Source organism: Anguilla anguilla, chromosome 12, assembly GCF_013347855.1.
Source record: "Anguilla anguilla isolate fAngAng1 chromosome 12, fAngAng1.pri, whole genome shotgun sequence".
Lineage (NCBI taxonomy): Eukaryota > Metazoa > Chordata > Actinopteri > Anguilliformes > Anguillidae > Anguilla > Anguilla anguilla.
The window spans coordinates 43,459,629-43,477,157 of NC_049212.1; the positions used below are offsets into that span (position 1 = coordinate 43,459,629).

General features: G+C 50.6%; 1 protein-coding gene and 1 long non-coding RNA gene across 2 annotated transcripts in view; both read left to right on the plus strand.

The window, feature by feature from the left end:
• The window catches only part of epha4l (eph receptor A4, like), a 46,900-nt gene extending 34,164 nt beyond the window's left edge, over positions 1–12,736 (plus strand). The window contains exons 6-17 of the mRNA XM_035383817.1: positions 340–464; positions 1,760–1,919; positions 2,564–2,675; positions 2,939–2,997; positions 3,620–3,733; positions 4,365–4,550; positions 4,922–4,983; positions 6,213–6,422; positions 6,839–6,988; positions 7,715–7,908; positions 9,639–9,794; positions 12,194–12,736. Coding sequence (XP_035239708.1) covers positions 340–464; positions 1,760–1,919; positions 2,564–2,675; positions 2,939–2,997; positions 3,620–3,733; positions 4,365–4,550; positions 4,922–4,983; positions 6,213–6,422; positions 6,839–6,988; positions 7,715–7,908; positions 9,639–9,794; positions 12,194–12,308 — 1,643 coding nt within the window. The 3' untranslated portion in view covers positions 12,309–12,736. The remainder of the gene's footprint in view (positions 1–339; positions 465–1,759; positions 1,920–2,563; positions 2,676–2,938; positions 2,998–3,619; positions 3,734–4,364; positions 4,551–4,921; positions 4,984–6,212; positions 6,423–6,838; positions 6,989–7,714; positions 7,909–9,638; positions 9,795–12,193) is intronic.
• A 920-nt stretch (positions 12,737–13,656) lies between these two features.
• LOC118210069 lies at positions 13,657–16,468 on the plus strand. The gene is made up of 2 exons (XR_004761802.1): positions 13,657–13,991; positions 15,274–16,468. It is a non-coding gene; the product is annotated as an uncharacterized LOC118210069 (long non-coding RNA).
• The last annotated feature ends 1,061 nt before the right edge of the window (positions 16,469–17,529 follow it).

The following is a 17,529-nucleotide window of genomic DNA, read 5'->3' on the forward strand; positions in this document are numbered from 1 at the left end:
CTGTGCTGAATAGTTTATCCCTGCCTGTGCTGAATGGTTCAGTCCTGTCTGTGCTGAATGGTTCAGTCCTGCCTGTGCTCAATGGTTTATCCCTGCCTGTGCTGAATGGTTCAGTCCTGCCTGTGCTGAATGGTTTATCCCTGCCTGTGCTGAATGGTTCAGTCCTGTCTGTGCTGAATGGTTCAGCCCTGCCTGTGCTGAATGGTTCAGCCCTGCCTGCGCTGAATGGTTCAGTCCTGCCTGTGCTGAATGGTTTATCCATGCCTGTGCTGAATAGTTTAGCCCTGCCTGTGCTGAATGGTTCTCTCTCTCTCTCTCTCTCTCTCTCTCTCTGTCTAGCGCCTTCTCCGGTCACATCTATCCAAGCCAAGGAGATCACCCGTCACACTGTGTCGCTGGCCTGGCAGGAGCCGGAGAGGCCAAACGGAGTCATCCTGGAGTATGAGGTCAAGTACTATGAGAAGGTGAGGGGCATGCTGGGAAGAGGAAGCTGTTGGTGTGAAGCAGAGTGGGCGGAGTTTAATCGCCCAGCAGGGCGGAGCTTAGTGTTCCAGCAGGGCGGAGCTTAGTGTTCCAGCAGGGCAGAGTTTAGTGTTCCAGCAGGGCGGAGCTTAGTGTTCCAGCAGGGCGGAGCGTAGTGTTCCAGCAGGGCAGAGTTTAGTGTTCCAGCAGGGCGGAGTTTAGTGTTCCAGCAGGGCGGAGCTTAGTGTTCCAGCAGGGTGGAGCTTAGTGTTCCAGCAGGGTGGAGTTTAGTGTTCCAGCAGGGCGGAGCTTACTGTTCCGGCAGGGCGGAGTTTAGTGTTCCGGCAGGGCGGAGTTTAGTGTTCCAGCAGGGCGGAGCTTAGTGTTCCAGCAGGGCGGAGCTTAGTGTTCCAGCAGGGCGGAGTTTAGTGTTTCAGCAGGGCGGAGCTTAGTGTTCCAGCAGGGCGGAGCTTAGTGTTCCAGCAGGGTGGAGTTTAGTGTTCCAGCAGGGCGGAGCTTAGTGTTCCAGCAGGGCGGAGTTTAATTGCCCAGCAGGGTGGAGTTTAGTGTTCCAGCAGGGCGGAGCTTAGTGTTCCAGTAGGGCGGAGTTTAGTGTTCCATCAGGGCGGAGCTTAGTGTTCCAGCAGGGCGGAGTTTAGTGTTCCAGCAGGGCGGAGCTTAGTGTTCCAGCAGGGTGGTGTTTAGTGTTCAGCAGGGCGGAGCTTAGTGTTCCAGCAGGGCGGAGTTTAGTGTTCCAGCAGGGCGGAGTTTAGTGTTCCAGCAGGGCGGAGCTTAGTGTTCCAGCAGGGCGGAGCTTAGTGTTCCAGCAGGGCGGAGTTTAGTGTTCCAGCAGGGCGGAGCTTAGTGTTCCAGCAGGGCGGAGTTTAGTGTTCCAGCAGGGCGGAGCTTAGTGTTCCAGCAGGGCGGAGCTTAGTGTTCCAGCAGGGCGGAGTTTAGTGTTCCAGCAGGGCGGAGCTTAGTGTTCCAGCAGGGCGGAGTTTAGTGTTCCAGCAGGGCGGAGCTTAGTGTTCCAGCAGGGCGGAGCTTAGTGTTCCAGCAGGGCGGAGTTTAGTGTTCCAGCAGGGTGCTGTTTAACGATACAGCAGGAGAGTGAGCGCTTTAAATACACAAGAAGTGCAGCGTCAGCAGGTTTGGTTCTAGGTCAGAGTTTAGCTGGGAAGCGGGAGGAGATTTTGAATGATTGGTCTGAACCCCCTGAAGCAGGCTGTCCAGTGTGATGCACAGCGTTTCCCTCTGTAAGTATTGGCTTTCTCTCCCCCTGGCCTCGCCCACTCAGGACCAGAATGAGCGGAGCTATCGCATTATTAAAACGGCTTCCCGAAACGCAGACATCGGCGGCCTGAGCCCCCTCACCTCCTACGTGTTCCACGTGCGCGCGCGCACAGCCGCAGGCTACGGCCCCTTCAGTGGCCCCTTTGAGTTCAGCACTAACTCTGGTGAGTACAGCACTGCACACTTACCTCCTGCACACCTGCTGCAGTTTGACCAATCAGGAGACAGGATGGTCAGAGCTAACCTGTGTGTGTGTATGTGTGTGCGTGTGCGTGCGTGCATGCGTGTGTGTGTATGTGCGTGCGTGCATGCATGTGTGTATGTGCGTGCATGCGTGCATGCGTGCGTGCGTGCGTGTGTGCGTGTGTATGTGCGTGTGTGCATGCGTGCGTGCATGCGTGTGTGTGTATGTGCGTGCGTGTGCGTGCGTGCATGCGTGTGTGTATGTGCGTGTGCGTGCGTGCATGCGTGTGTGTGTGTGTATGTGCGTGCGTGTGTGTGTGTGCGTGTGTGTGCATGCGTGCTTGCGTGTGTGTGTATGTGCGTGCGTGCGTGTGTGTGCGTGCATGCGTGCTTGCGTGCTTGCGTGTGTGTGTATGTGCGTGCGTGTATGTGTGTGCGTGCGTGTGTGTGTGTGTGTGTGTGTGTATGTGCGTGCGTGTGCGTGCGTGTGTGTGCGTGCATGCGTGTGTGTGCGTGCGTGCGTGTGTGTGTGTATGTGCGTGCATGCGTGTGTGTGCGTGCGTGCGTGCGTGCGTGCGTGTGTGTGTGTATGTGCGTGCGTGCGTGTGTGTGTGTGTGTGTGTAGTTCCCTCCCCTATTGTAGGTGAAGGGGCGAGCCCCACGGTGCTGCTGCTGTCGGTGCTCAGCAGTGTGGTCCTGCTCATCATCCTCATCAGCGCCTTCATCGTCAGCAGGAGGTGAGGCATGACCTCATTAGTCCAGCGGCCAATCAGAAAAAACCAAAGCAGGCATGGCTTTACAGCACAGTCACTGCACAGAGTATACACCCATGCACAAGCACACACAGACATGCATGCACGCACACATACGCGCACACACACACACACACACACGCACACACAGATATGATCAGTACAGACCTGCATCTCTATACTGCATGTGATCAGAGGAGAGGCCGAGGAGCAGTGTGTGTTCATGCTCTCTGATCTCTGGCCTGCAGGCGGAGTAAGTACAGCAAAGCCAAGCAGGACGCAGATGAGGAGAAACACCTGCACCAAGGTGAGCTCCTGCTGCTGCCCCAGTACCAGCGCACCCCTGCTGCTGCCCCAGTACCAGCGCACCCCTGCCCCAGTACCAGTGTACCCCTGCTGCTGCCCCAGTACCAGCGCACCCCTGGCCCAGTACCAGCGCACCCCTGCTGCTGCCCCAGTACCAGCGCACCCCTGCCCCAGTACCAGTGCACCCCTCTTGCTGCCCCAGTACCAGCGTACCCCTGCTGCTGCCCCAGTACCAGCGCACCCCTGCCCCAGTACCCGCGCACCCCTGCTGCTGCCCCAGTACCAGCGCACCCCTGCCCCAGTACCAGCGCACCCCTGCTGCTGCCCCAGTACCCGCGCACCCCTGCCCCAGTACCAGCGCACCCCTGCCCCAGTACCCGCGCACCCCTGCCCCAGTACCAGCGCACCCCTGCCCCAGTACCAGCGCACCCCTGCTGCTGCCCCAGTACCAGCGCACCCCTGCTGCTGCCCCAGTACCAGCGCACCCCTGCCCCAGTACCAGCGCACCCCTGCCCCAGTACCAGTGCACCCCTGCCCCAGTACCAGCGCACCCCTGCTGCTGAGCCCTGTGTGCAGCCCAAACCACAGCAGGGTCCTGCCTCACACACTCTCTGCATCTACAGGGGGCAGGATTTATGTGGACCCCTTCACCTATGAGGACCCCAACCAGGCCGTCCGTCAGTTTGCTAAAGAGATAGACGCCTCCTGCATAAAGATTGAGAAAGTGATCGGGATTGGTAAGAAGTGCTCCCTCACTCTCTCACTCCCTAACCCTAACATTAACCCTAACCCGATCCCTGACCCTAACCCTAACCCTAACACTAACACTAACACTAACACTAACCCACTCTGCTGATTGTTTCTCTTCATTGCCCTGTGGAGGAGGGTGGAGAACACAAATCCTGTTATAAGAACAGAGAAAAAACTGGACTTTTCGGTCTCTGGTCAGTTGGATTGAGAGATCAGAGGAATGAGGTCTCTAGGGAAGTGATGGGTTGGGTTGAGAGAGAAGAGGAATGAATTCTCCAGGGAAGTGATGGGTTGGGTGCAGAGAGCAGAGGAATGAGGTTTCCAGGGAAGTGAAGGGTTGGGTTGAGAGAGCAGAGGAATGAGCTATCCAGGGAAGTGATGGGTTTGGGTTGAGAGAGCAGAAGAATGAGGTCTCCAGGGAAGTGAAGGGTTGGGTTGAGAGAGCAGAGGAATGAGCTATCCAGGGAAGTGATGGGTTTGGGTTGAGAGAGCAGAAGAATGAGGTCTCCAGGGAAGTGAAGGGTTGGGTTGAGAGAGCAGAGGAATGAGGTCTCCAGGGAAGTGATGGGTTGGATTGAGAGAGCAGAGGAATGACCTGCGCTGGGTTGTGATTGGCAGGGGAGTTTGGGGAGGTGTGCAGCGGGCGACTGAAGTTGGCAGGAAAGCGTGAAATCTGTGTGGCCATTAAGACGCTGAAGGCGGGGTACACCGAGCGGCAGAGGCGGGACTTCCTGAGCGAGGCCAGCATCATGGGCCAGTTCGACCACCCCAACATCATCCACCTGGAGGGCGTGGTCACCAAGTGTAAGTTTGGGAGAGCTACTCCCTTAAAATGTGTCTCAGCTGTGTCTCATTGGCTATGAAGGTTTATTGTGAAGGGCAGATGTAGCTGCTTTAGGACAGCAATATTTCATGATTCTGCCTCCGCCCATGATTACACAGTCGATGTCCTTCTTTACATAGGAAGTAAAAACAATACCTCGTAACATCATTTAGAGCCATGTATATGAAGTCCCAGGGGCCAGGGTGGGGTTAATGCTGCAGATGGACTCCCGTCCTCTGTAAATACCTCACCATGATGCCAGCAGCACTAAGCCAGACTGACGTGGAGCCGCACGTGTAGTACAGGTGTTTTTTTTCCTATAGTCATCTGACCCCGCCTCCTTTCTGCACAGGTAAGCCAGTGATGATCATCACAGAGTACATGGAGAACGGATCGCTGGACGCATTCCTGAGGGTGAGCTGTGCGTCACCATGGTGATAGGGTCCCTCGGGCCCTGCTTGATGACATCAGAGCAGGATGGCGTAGTACTCTAGCTAACACCACCACCTCAAACTGCTATAGCAATGGTGCTCACAAATGTTGTGCAATTTATGGTATTTATCATTATTATGAGTACTTTTATTGACGTAATTAAACTCACCATCACTGTGAATCAGAGAATAGTCTTAATGTCCTGGCCTGAGCACTGGAATACATAGATTAAAGTCAAGGCCAATTAGGTGCTGCTGTCACACCCAGGAAGCAGACAGCCAATCAGGCGCTGCTGTCACACACAGGAAGGCAGCATCTGGATCCTCCCACGTAAAGAGGAGTTGGGTGTGGGAGTTTGACATGTAAAATGTTTTGAATATGAAGTTTTTATCTCTTTCAGTAAGTGTCCATAAATTAAAAATGTACCTGTAGTTTAATATCATGAACATAGATTCAAAGCCGGTTCAAAGCCCTGACCCTTGCCTACACTGCTGCCAACAGGGCAGCCCCCATCTACTTGCAGGACATGACTCAATTCTATGTGCCTGCTCGACCACTCCGCTCTGCGGCAGCAGGGCGCCTTGTAACCCCTCCCACCCGCCCAAAGGGATCACAGAGCTTCTCCACCCTAGCTCCCCAGTGGTGGAACGAACTCCCCGTCCCTCTCCGAACCTCCCCCTCACTATCCATCTTCCGCCGTGGCCTGAAGACTCATCTCTTCAGACTATACCTAGACTAACCACCACCACGCTGTATAATAATTTTTAAAAAATTAAAAAAAAAAAAAAAAAAAACCTTTTTCCTGTCACTTGTTACATGTTGCCCCATCCATGCACTTCTTGGTAATTTGTATTTGTCCTAATACTGTAGCTTATTCTTCTGTCTAGTTGGCTTTGCAGATGTTAGACCAGAATAGTGTTCATTGTTCTCGGCTAGAAATAGCTGTACAAAATAAGTAATTGTACCTTACTGAACCCGTGTTCAGCAATTGTCTACGACCATGAAATGCACTTTTTTGTATGTCGCTTTGGATAAAAGCGTCTGCCAAATGAATGTAATGTAATGTAGATAATTACTGATTTAAATGTCCCAGACCTAAATTTATAGAGCCAAGGGGCCTGCACTTGTGAAGGTGGGCTGCAGGTTCACATCCAGAGAGTGGCATTGCACGATAAAGCGGTGTGATTGAAACGCTGCTCCTGTGTTGGCAGAAGAATGACGGCCGCTTCACGGTGATCCAGCTGGTGGGGGTCCTGAGAGGCATCGGCTCCGGGATGAAGTACCTGGCAGACATGAGCTACGTGCACCGCGACCTGGCCGCCCGTAATGTCCTGGTCAACAGCAACCTGGTGTGCAAGGTGTCCGACTTCGGCATGTCCCGTGTGCTGCAGGACAACCCTGAGGCTGCCTACACAACCCGGGTATGCCACTGCGTTCTACACTGTGTGTGTGTGTGGGCATGTTTTACTATCTTTGTGAGAACCAAATGTCCTCACAAGGATAGAAAGATGAGGAAAACTACGCAAGGTGGGGACTTTTTGCTGGTCCCCACAAGTTCAAGAGGCTGTTTTAAGGTTAGGACTTAGGGTTAGGGTTACAATTAGGTTAAGGTTAGGGTTAAGGTTAGGCATGTAGTGGTTGGGGTTAGGGTTAGGGTTAGAGGTTAGGGAATGAATGTAGGTCAATGGGAAGTCCTCACAAGTATAGCAATACAAATGTGTGTGTGAGTGTGAGTGTGTGTGTGAGTGTGTGCGTGTGTTCTGTGCTGTGTGTGTGTGTGTGTGTATGCGTGCGTGCGTTAGGGTTAAAGGGAGTAATAGCGGTGTTTCATTTGCAGGGGGGTAAGATCCCTATAAGATGGACGGCTCCAGAGGCCATTGCTTACCGGAAGTTCACCTCTGCTGCAGATGTCTGGAGCTACGGCATTGTCATGTGGGAAGTGATGTCATATGGTGAGCGGCCATATTGGGACATGAGCAACCAGGATGTAAGTCTTCTTTGCAGTATTTTTTTTATATTTTCATTTTAAATAATATTTATCTTTCAAATTTCATTATACAATAAAAGCTCTCAATTAAAGATACAAAGACACAGGATTTCACAGAAATATTCAATGTAACATAAAAGGGTATCCAATCTGGAGCTGTTAATCAGCATAGCTCAGTAAGCAGCGTACCCCGCAGGTGAAACAGCATAGTGCAGTAAACAGCGCACCCCGCAGGTGAAACAGTGTAGTGCAGTAAACAGCGCACCCCGCAGGTGAAACAGTGTAGCACATTAAACAGTGCACCCTGCAGGTGAAACAGTGTAGCACATTAAACAGCGCACCCTGCAGGTGAAACAGTGTAGCACATTAAACAGCGCACCCTGCAGGTGAAACAGCTTAGCTCAGTAAACAGTGCTCCCTGCAGGTGAAAAAGCTTAGCTCAGTAAACAGCGCACCCTGCAGGTGAAACAGCTTAATGCAGTAACCAGCGCACCCTGCAGGTGAAACAACATAGCGCAGCAAACGGCGCACCCCGCAGGTGAAACAGCATAGCTCAGTAAACAGCGCACCCCACAGGTGAAACAGCATAGCTCAGTAAACAGCGCACCCCGTAGGTCAAACAGCATAGCACATTAAACAGTGCACCCCGCAGGTGAAACAGCATAGCTCAGTAAACAGCACACGCGTGCATGAGTACAGGACTGAGTCACATCTTTCACCCCGTAGGTGATTAAGGCCGTGGAGGAGGGGTACCGGCTGCCCCCCCCCATGGAGTGTCCGGTGGCCCTGCACCAGCTGATGCTGGACTGCTGGCAGGAGCAGCGCAGCGACCGGCCCAAATTCAGCCAGATAGTCAACATGCTGGACAAGCTGATACGCAACCCCAACAGCCTGAAGAGAACTGGGGGAGAGACCACACGGTAAGCACACACTCACACACACACACACTCACACGGTAAGCACACACTCACACACACACTCACATGGTACGCACACACTCTCACTACGCACACGCACACACTCACACTCACACATACAAATACACACACACACACTCACACACACACACACACACAAACACACACACAGACACATACAAATACACACACTCACACTCACACACACACACTCACACACACACTCACATGGTACGCGCACACACTCTCACACGCACTCACACTAACACACACGCACACACACACGCACACGCACACACACACACACACACTCACACTCACACACACAAACACACACACACAGACACATACAAATACACACACTCACACACACACACTCACACACACTCACTCACACGCACACACTCACATGGTATGCACACACTCTCACACACACACTAACACACACTCACACGCACACACACACACACACACACACACTCACACTCACACACACAAACACACACAGGAATATACAATTTCTCACAGATTTGAATGAGCGGATTTGCTTGTACATGCTTGCAGACGGCATGCTGTTTCATTGTGCTTAATTCACCATACAGTACATACCAGGACATATACTCTAATACTGTACATACCAGAAGGACATATACTCTAATACAGTACATACCAGCAGGACATATACTCTAATACAGTACATACCAGCAGGACATATACTCTAATACAGTACATACCAGCAGGACATATACTCTAATACAGTACATACCGGCAGGACATATACTCTAATACAGTACGTACCAGCAGAATATACACTTTAATACTGTGCATACCAGCAGAATATGATGAAAATATGATCATATAGAATATTGCCGTGTTTCTTAAAGGCACATCAACGATATGAAAAGGGGATATCATGACAGCCTTGATCATAAATCACTTATGCACCGCTTTGTGTAAATGCTTCGGTGAGCTGGCCCTCTCTGGGCACCTATGGACTTAGTCCCTGATACGTCTTTATTAATAAAATTAGGTGTAATTTTTAAATATATTTATATTGTTAGTTGGTTATTTTCTTCAATCCCAGCATTTAATCCTATTGTCTGACCCCAATGTTCGTACTGAAATGGTTAAAAGGGCATTCATGGATACTGGTCTTTCTTGGAATACCCTATAAAATGATCTGAAACTTGAAGGTCTAGCCCCACTTGGTGTTTTAAAATCATTGATAAAGGATTTTGGGGCAAACTCAATGCCCAGTCTATTCCCCTGTTTTGTATTTATGATTGAGATTTTACTTAATCCCCTATATTTGTTGTATGTTGTATGTCTGAAACTTTTGTGTATTGACGTAGTGCTGCTGCATACGCCAGGTCCCACTTTTAGAAGAGGTTTTTATTCTTAATGAGTCTTCCTGGTTAAAGTTAGGGTTAACTTAAATGAAGCTTAAAGCTAATACTAGCCCTAAGCCTAACCTTAATCTTAAAGCTAATGCTAGCCCTAAGCCAAACTTCAATCTTAAGGCTAATGCTAGCCCTAAACCTAACTTTAAGGTTAAGGCTAATACTAGCCCTAAACCTAAACTTAAGCTTAAGGTCAATACTAGCCCTAAACATAAACTTAAGCATAAGGCCAATACTAGCCCTAAACATAAACTTAAACATAAGGCCAATACTAGCCGTAAGCCTAACCTTTAGATTAAGGCTAATACTAACTAAGCCCCTGGTCATTCTCAGGCCTAACACTGCCCTGCTGCAGCCCAGTGTCCCAGAGAGCTCAGTGCTGGGCTCGGTAGCAGACTGGCTGCAGGCCATGAAGATGGACCGGTACAAGGACAACTTCGCCGCCACTGGCTGCACCACTCTAGAGGCTGTCGTGCGGATGACAGAGGAGTGAGTCGCATTCGCTGAGGCTGATTCATAAACATGCCCTTCGCACAGTTATTCTGCCTGTGGCTGCCCTTCCCACAGTTATTCTGCCCGAGTGCTGCCCTTCCCACAGTCATTCTGCCCGAGCGCTGCCCTTCCCACAGTCATTCTGCCCGAGGGCTGCCCTTCCCACAGTCATTCTGCCCGAGCGCTGCCCTTCCCACAGTCATTCTGCCCGAGGGCTGCCCTTCCCACAGTTATTCTGCCCGAGGGCTGCCCTTCCCACAGTTATTCTGCCTGTGGCTGCCCTTCCCACAGTTATTCTGCCTGTGGCTGCCCTTCCCACAGTTATTCTGCCCGAGGGCTGCCCTTCCCACAGTTATTCTGCCCGAGGGCTGCCCTTCCCACAGTTATTCTGCCTGTGGCTGCCCTTCCCACAGTTATTCTGCCCGAGGGCTGCCCTTCCCACAGTTATTCTGCCTGTGGCTGCCCTTCCCACAGTTATTCTGCCCGAGGGCTGCCCTTCCCACAGTTATTCTGCCCGAGGGCTGCCCTTCCCACAGTTATTCTGCCTGTGGCTGCCCTTCCCACAGTTATTCTGCCTGTGGCTGCCCTTCCCACAGTTATTCTGCCCGAGGGCTGCCCTTCCCACAGTTATTCTGCCCGAGGGCTGCCCTTCCCACAGTTATTCTGCCTGTGGCTGCCCTTCCCACAGTTATTCTGCCCGAGCGCTGCCCTTCCCACAGTCATTCTGCCCGAGGGTTGCCCTTCCCACAGTCATTCTGCCCGAGCGCTGCCCTTCCCACAGTCATTCTGCCCGAGGGCTGCCCTTCCCACAGTTATTCTGCCTGTGGCTGCCCTTCCCACAGTTATTCTGCCCGAGCGCTGCCCTTCCCACAGTCATTCTGCCCGAGGGCTGCCCTTCCCACAGTTATTCTGCCCGAGGGCTGCCCTTCCCACAGTCATTCTGCCCGAGGGCTGCCCTTCCCACAGTTATTCTGCCTGAGGGCTGCCCTTCTCACAGTTATTCTGCCCGAGCGCTGCCCTTCCCACAGTTATTCTGCCTGTGGCTGCCCTTCCCACAGTCATTCTGCCCGAGGGTTGCCCTTCCCACAGTTATTCTGCCCGAGCGCTGCCCTTCCCACAGTTATTCTGCCTGAGGGCTGCCCTTCCCACAGTTATTCTGCCCGAGGGCTGCCCTTCCCACAGTCATTCTGCCCGAGGGTTGCCCTTCCCACAGTTATTCTGCCCGAGCGCTGCCCTTCCCACAGTTATTCTGCCTGTGGCTGCCCTTCCCACAGTTATTCTGCCCGAAGGTTGCCCTTCCCACAGTTATTCTGCCCGAGGGCTGTCCTTCCCACAGTTATTCTGCCCGAGGGTTGCCCTTCCCACAGTTATTCTGCCTGTGGCTGCCCTTCCCACAGTTATTCTGCCCGAGGGCTGCCCTTCCCACAGTTATTCTGCCTGTGGCTGCCCTTCCCACAGTTATTCTGCCCGAGGGCTGCCCTTCCCACAGTCATTCTGCCCGAGGGCTGCCCTTCCCACAGTTATTCTGCCCGAGGGCTGTCCTTCCCACAGTTATTCTGCCCGAGGGTTGCCCTTCCCACAGTCATTCTGCCCGAGGGTTGCCCTTCCCACAGTCATTCTGCCCGAGGGCTGCCCTTCCCACAGTCATTCTGCCCGAGGGCTGCCCTTCCCACAGTCATTCTGCCCGAGGGCTGCCCTTCCCACAGTCATTCTGCCCGAGGGTTGCCCTTCCCACAGTCATTCTGCCCGAGCGCTGCCCTTCCCACAGTCATTCTGCCCGAGGGTTGCCCTTCCCACAGTCATTCTGCCCGAGGGTTGCCCTTCCCACAGTCATTCTGCCCGAGGGCTGCCCTTCCCACAGTCATTCTGCCCGAGGGTTGCCCTTCCCACAGTTATTCTGCCTGAGGGTTGCCCTTCCCACAGTCATTCTGCCCGAGGGCTGCCCTTCCCACAGTTATTCTGCCCGAGGGTTGCCCTTCCCACAGTTATTCTGCCTGAGGGCTGCCCTTCCCACAGTTATTCTGCCTGAGGGCTGCCCTTCCCACAGTCATTCTGCCCGAGCGCTGCCCTTCCCACAGTCATTCTGCCCGAGGGCTGCCCTTCCCACAGTTATTCTGCCTGAGGGCTGCCCTTCCCACAGTTATTCTGCCCGAGGGCTTCCCTTCCCACAGTCATTCTGCCCGAGGGCTGCCCTTCCCACAGTTATTCTGCCTGAGGGCTGCCCTTCCCACAGTTATTCTGCCCGAGGGCTGCCCTTCCCACAGTCATTCTGCCTGTGGCTGCCCTTCCCACAGTTATTCTGCCCGAGGGCTGCACTTTCCACAGTTCAACAGTGAGGTTTTCTAATGCCTGTACTTTACAACATTTATTATTTCTCTATTTTTTCTTTACAACAGTGATCTGGCCAGAATTGGAATCACCTCAGCTGCACACCAGAACAAGATCCTCAGCAGCATCCAGGGAATGCTGTCCCAAATGCAGCAGATACAAGGCAGAATGGTTCCTGTTTGAGCCAAGAAATAAACAAACTATAAACTGCTTTCTTTGAAGGAAAGACTCATGAAACAGTAAAATAGTTTACCTTATCCATGCACTTTATAAAAGAAGAGAAGACAAGAGCCCTTTGAAATGCAGATTTTGTTGGTGATTGGAGGGAGAGCTCTAGAGGCCAGACTGATTTGTCCTCCTGCAGTTGAGCTGGAGGGCGTGTCCTGGGGGGCGTGTCCTGGGGGCGTATTCGTGGACATTATTTTTTTGTGTATAAATTGTTCTGTGTGCGTTGCTGCCGCTCTGTTGCTACTGGGCTCAGCGTGGGTCCTGGCCGGCTGCTCAGAGGGGCGCTTGCTGCTGTTGCTGTTGCTTTCCTGTTTCGCTGGATTGAAGTATTTTTCGCCCTTGGGGCATTTTGGGAAAGTTTTTTTTTAAACGTTCTGAGCCCCCCCCCCCCCCCCCCCCCCCCCACCCTGCATCAGAGCTCTGACCCCACCCCTCCCACCCTGCATCAGAGCTGTGACCCCGCCCCCAACCTGCATCAGAGCTCTGACCCCACCCCCCCCACCCTGCATCAGAGCTGTGACCCCGCCCCCCAACCTGCATCAGAGCTGTGACCCTGCCCCCCCCACCCTGCATCAGAGCTCTGGCCCCGCCCCCCACCCTGCATCAGAGCTGTGACACCGCCCCTCCCACCCTGCACCAGAGCACTGACCCTCCCACCCTGCATCAGAGCCGTGTCCCTGCCCCCCCACCCTGCTTCAGAGCTCTGACCCCGCCCCCCCCACCCTGCATCAGAGCTGTGACCCCGCCCCCCGACCTGCATCAGAGCTGTGACCCCGCCCCCCCACCCTGCATCAGAGCTGTGACCCTCCCACCCTGCATCAGAGCTGTGACCCCGCCCCCCCACCCTGCATCAGAGCTGTGACCCCACCCCCCCCACCCTGCATCAGAGCTGTGACCCCGCCCCCCGACCTGCATCAGAGCTGTGACCCCGCCCCCCCACCCTGCATCAGCGCTCTGACCCCACCCTGCATCAGAGCTGTGACCCACCCACCCTGCATCAGAGCTGTGACCCCGCCCCCCACCCTGCATCAGAGCTGTGACCCCGCCCCCCACCAGAGCTGTGACCCTGCCCCCCCACCCTGCATCAGAGCTGTGACCCCGCCCCCCCACCCTGCATCAGAGCTGTGACCCCGCCCCCCACCCTGCATTAGAGCTCTGACCCCGCCCCCCCACCCTGCATCAGAGCTGTGACCCCGCCCCCCCACCCTGCATCAGAGCTGTGACACCGCCCCCCCCACCCTGCATCAGAGCTGTGACCCCGCCCCCCACCCTGCATCAGAGCTGTGACCCTGCCCCCCTACCCTGCATCAGAGCTGTGACCCTCCCACCCAGCATCAGAGCTGTGACCCCGCCCCCCACCCTGCATCAGCGCTCTGACCCCACCCTGCATCAGAGCTGTGACCCTCCCAACCTGCATCAGAGCTGTGTCCCTGCCCCCCCCCACCCTGCATCAGAGCTGTGTCCCGGCTCCCCCACCTCTGAAATGCTTGAAAAGCATTGGAATTCTTTTTTTCTTTCCTTTCTTCAAAATGACAAGAGCAGAAGCAGTCTGCTGTACAAAATGTTTCTCACTGGATGGAAGAAACTAAAACAACTAAAAAGAAAAGAAAGGAAGCAAAGACTATGGATTTATTTCAGGTTTGTGTTTCTGAAGTTCAGTCATATTTTCAAACCCTGAGTCATATTTTGCATCATAGTTTATCATTTCATTGAAGTGATGGTAGAGGTGTATGATTTACCCTGTTCAGTTTTTGTCCCTGTCCCTTATTGATGATATTATAAAAAGTCTTGTTAGAGAGAAGTACATTTGCTTGTATAAGCTCCTGCTAATGTATCTATCTGCTGGAGTGATATAAACGTGCATATACATAAACACAAAGCACATTGTTTATACACACAAGTATTTCATTCATTTAATGAAAAAAGTCAACCAGGGAGTTTTTCCTTGCCACTGTTGCCTTAACCTTACTTCTGTGTTGGTTTAGCCCAGGGTTGTTTGTGAAGAATATTGTGATAATGTTTGTGAAATGCACTAATCAAAAGTGGAATGTTTTAGACAACTTGGGTCCCATTATGTCTGGCGTAAAGCAAATACTGTATTTCACGGCAAGGAAACCATACTAAGAGTGAAACATACTGCCTCGGGACCTGGACGACTTGCCATCATTGAAGGAAACATGCATTCTGCTCTGTACCGGAAAATTCTTCATGCAAATGTCCGGTCATCTGTCCATGAGCTGAGGCTGAAGAATAATTTGGTTATGCAGCAAAAAATTATTCAAAAAACAAAAGCAAGTGCTGAATGGCTCAAAAGAAACAAAATTAAAGGTTTGGAAAGACCTAGTGAAAACCTCCTGAAGACCTCCTGACTTGAACCCAATAGAGATGCTGTGGCAGGACCTGAAACAAGCAGTTCTTACTTGGAAACTAACAATTTGTCTGAATTAAAGTAGTGCTGTAACGAAGAGAAAATGTATTCAATTATAGGAAGCATTTGGTTCCAGTTATTGCTGCTAACGATGGTGCAACCAGTTTAAGTTTAAGTTTAAGGGGTTATAATGGGGCTAATTTACTTTTTCATATGGATGATATGGGTGTTTGATAACTTTTTTCATTAAATGAATGAAATAATTTAGAAAATGTGCTTTGTGTTTTCACAGGTTCCCTTTGTTTGATATTACATTTTGTCTAAAGATCTGAAACCACTCAGTGTGACAAATACGGAATAGAGGAAATCATTATTTGCCTCTAATGGCAGCGATTGATATCACTCAGTATGCAGGGAGCAGTCGCTCAGCTAGCATCTGTGGGAATGGTATGCTAATGGCAGTGATTCATATCTCTCTCTCTCTCTCTCTTTCTCTCTGACTGTCTCTCTCTTTCTCTCTCTCTCTCTCTCTCTCTCTCTCTCACTCTCCAGTGTCTGCACCACCTGCCACAGTCCCTTTCAGGTTGAGAAGGAAACAAGCATGTCTTTCTATGATGAAGGACAGAACATGTCTACGCCTTTTTTCTCACCATGCCCCTCCACTCCCTGGATGAGAAAACTCCCACAATGCCCTGCATACCTCTATTACACAAAATGAAGATATATTGAGAATTTAAACTCAGTCACCCCTTAATTAGCAATATGAAATAAATGACACTAAAACAGTAGAGGAATGTAACAAAGATGATTAACCTATTTTTATTTCAGTTTTTATATTAATGTACTGTGCAGTGGGTGTGGCCAAATGTCTTCAAAGTGCTACCAGTAAATATATTCATTTTTGCTTTATTTTATGTGAAGGGAAGATCCATTTTCAGCCTTTTTCAGTGAAGAGACTGAATTGCTGTTATTGTGCATTACCAACAGGAGGCAGTACACTTTTACAGAAGAATGCAGTGCTTCATGGCTTCATCTCGATGGTGGGGCACATGGGAACCCCGCCCCCCCCCCCCCCCCCCACCACCCTGGTAGAAAGGAACCTTGATTGGGGGGGAGGGGGGTCACTGTGTAAGGACAGTTTAAAATGTGACTCCTATGTGCTTAAAAATACTGGAATATTTGAAAATGAAAACATCATGGACTTTTTAATTTTATTTTCTCTGCACCAGATGCCAGGCAGGCCGCTTGTTGTATTAAGTGTACCAGGTCCCGCCAGGTCCTGCTGATCTCTCAGCCACTTCATTTCCTTTAGATTTTCTTTTCTGTTTTTTACCCTTCAAGGACTTGCCTGGAATATGCAAGGACTGCAGGGAGAGATGGTGAACTAGAATGTACTGTACAATGCATTTTATTTAGTTTATTATGGAAACATTCTAACAGAACATCATCTATTTTTGTCATGCATTTGACTAGCATATGATATAGACATTAACTGTATATTCAGTTTTTATTTTTCTTGTTTTATTGAATTGTTTTACATTTTTATGAATTTAGGTACATATAACTTATGTCATTTATTTATGGTCTTTTATATCTAGTTTGTAAAATAATAGTGAAATGCAGAAAATGAAGTACCGAGGAGCATTCTTATTAAATTAGAAACTGTGAAAATATTTGCCCTCATCCCTGCTTTTTATGATGTGTTTAAAAGTCATAAATTTAACACATTAAAAAATTGAGACTTGTTCATGATTTTATATATATATTTCTAGATTTTTATAGCAGAAGTCACTAATTTAACTTGATTAATTCTCACACTTTTGCGTTTAACTATATACAGTACCAGTCAAAAGTTTGGACACACCTACTTAAACCTGTTTTTTCATGATAAAAAATGCTTTAAATTGTATAAACATGTCTATAAACACTTAATATTTAATTATATGATATCTGTACTTATATAACAAGATAATCGTAAGTGGATCGCATTCAAAAGTTTGATTTTTAAATGAAAATGGAAATCTTGTAAGCTCATTGTTACAAGCCTTTCAACTAATCACCTAAATCAGCAACACAGACTCACCTAAATCAGCAACACAGACTCGCCTACATCACAACACAGACCTTCCTAAATCAGCAACACAGAATCGCCTAAATCAGCAACACAGACTCGCCTACATCACAACACAGACTCGCCTACATCACAACACAGACTCGCCTAAATCAGCAACACAGAATCGCCTAAATCAGCAACACAGAATCGCCTAAATCAGCAACACAGAATCGCCTAAATCAGCAACACAGACTTGCCTAAATCAACAACACAGACTCGCCTAAATCAGCGACACAGACTTGCCTAAATCAGCAACACAGACTTGCCTAAATCAACAACACAGACTCGCCTAAATCAGCGACACAGACTTGCCTAAATCAGCAACACAGACTCACCTAAATCAGCAACACTAAATCAGCAACACAGACTCGCCTAAATCAACAACACAAGACTTGTCTAAATCAGCAACACAGACTCGCCAAAATCAGCAACACAGACTCGCCTAAATCAGCAACACAGACTCGCCTAAATCAGCAACACAGACTCGCCAAAATCAGCAACACAGACTCGCCAAAATCAGCAACACAGACTCACCAAAATCAGCAACACAGACTTGCCTAAATCAACAACACAGACTCGCCTAAATCAGCGACACAGACTCCTCGGTCCCGCGCTCCTTGACAATTAAGTCCACCAGTGCGTGGCTGTCCGCTCAGCGATGCCCTGGATATGTGCTGGGACCTCCAGGGTAGCTC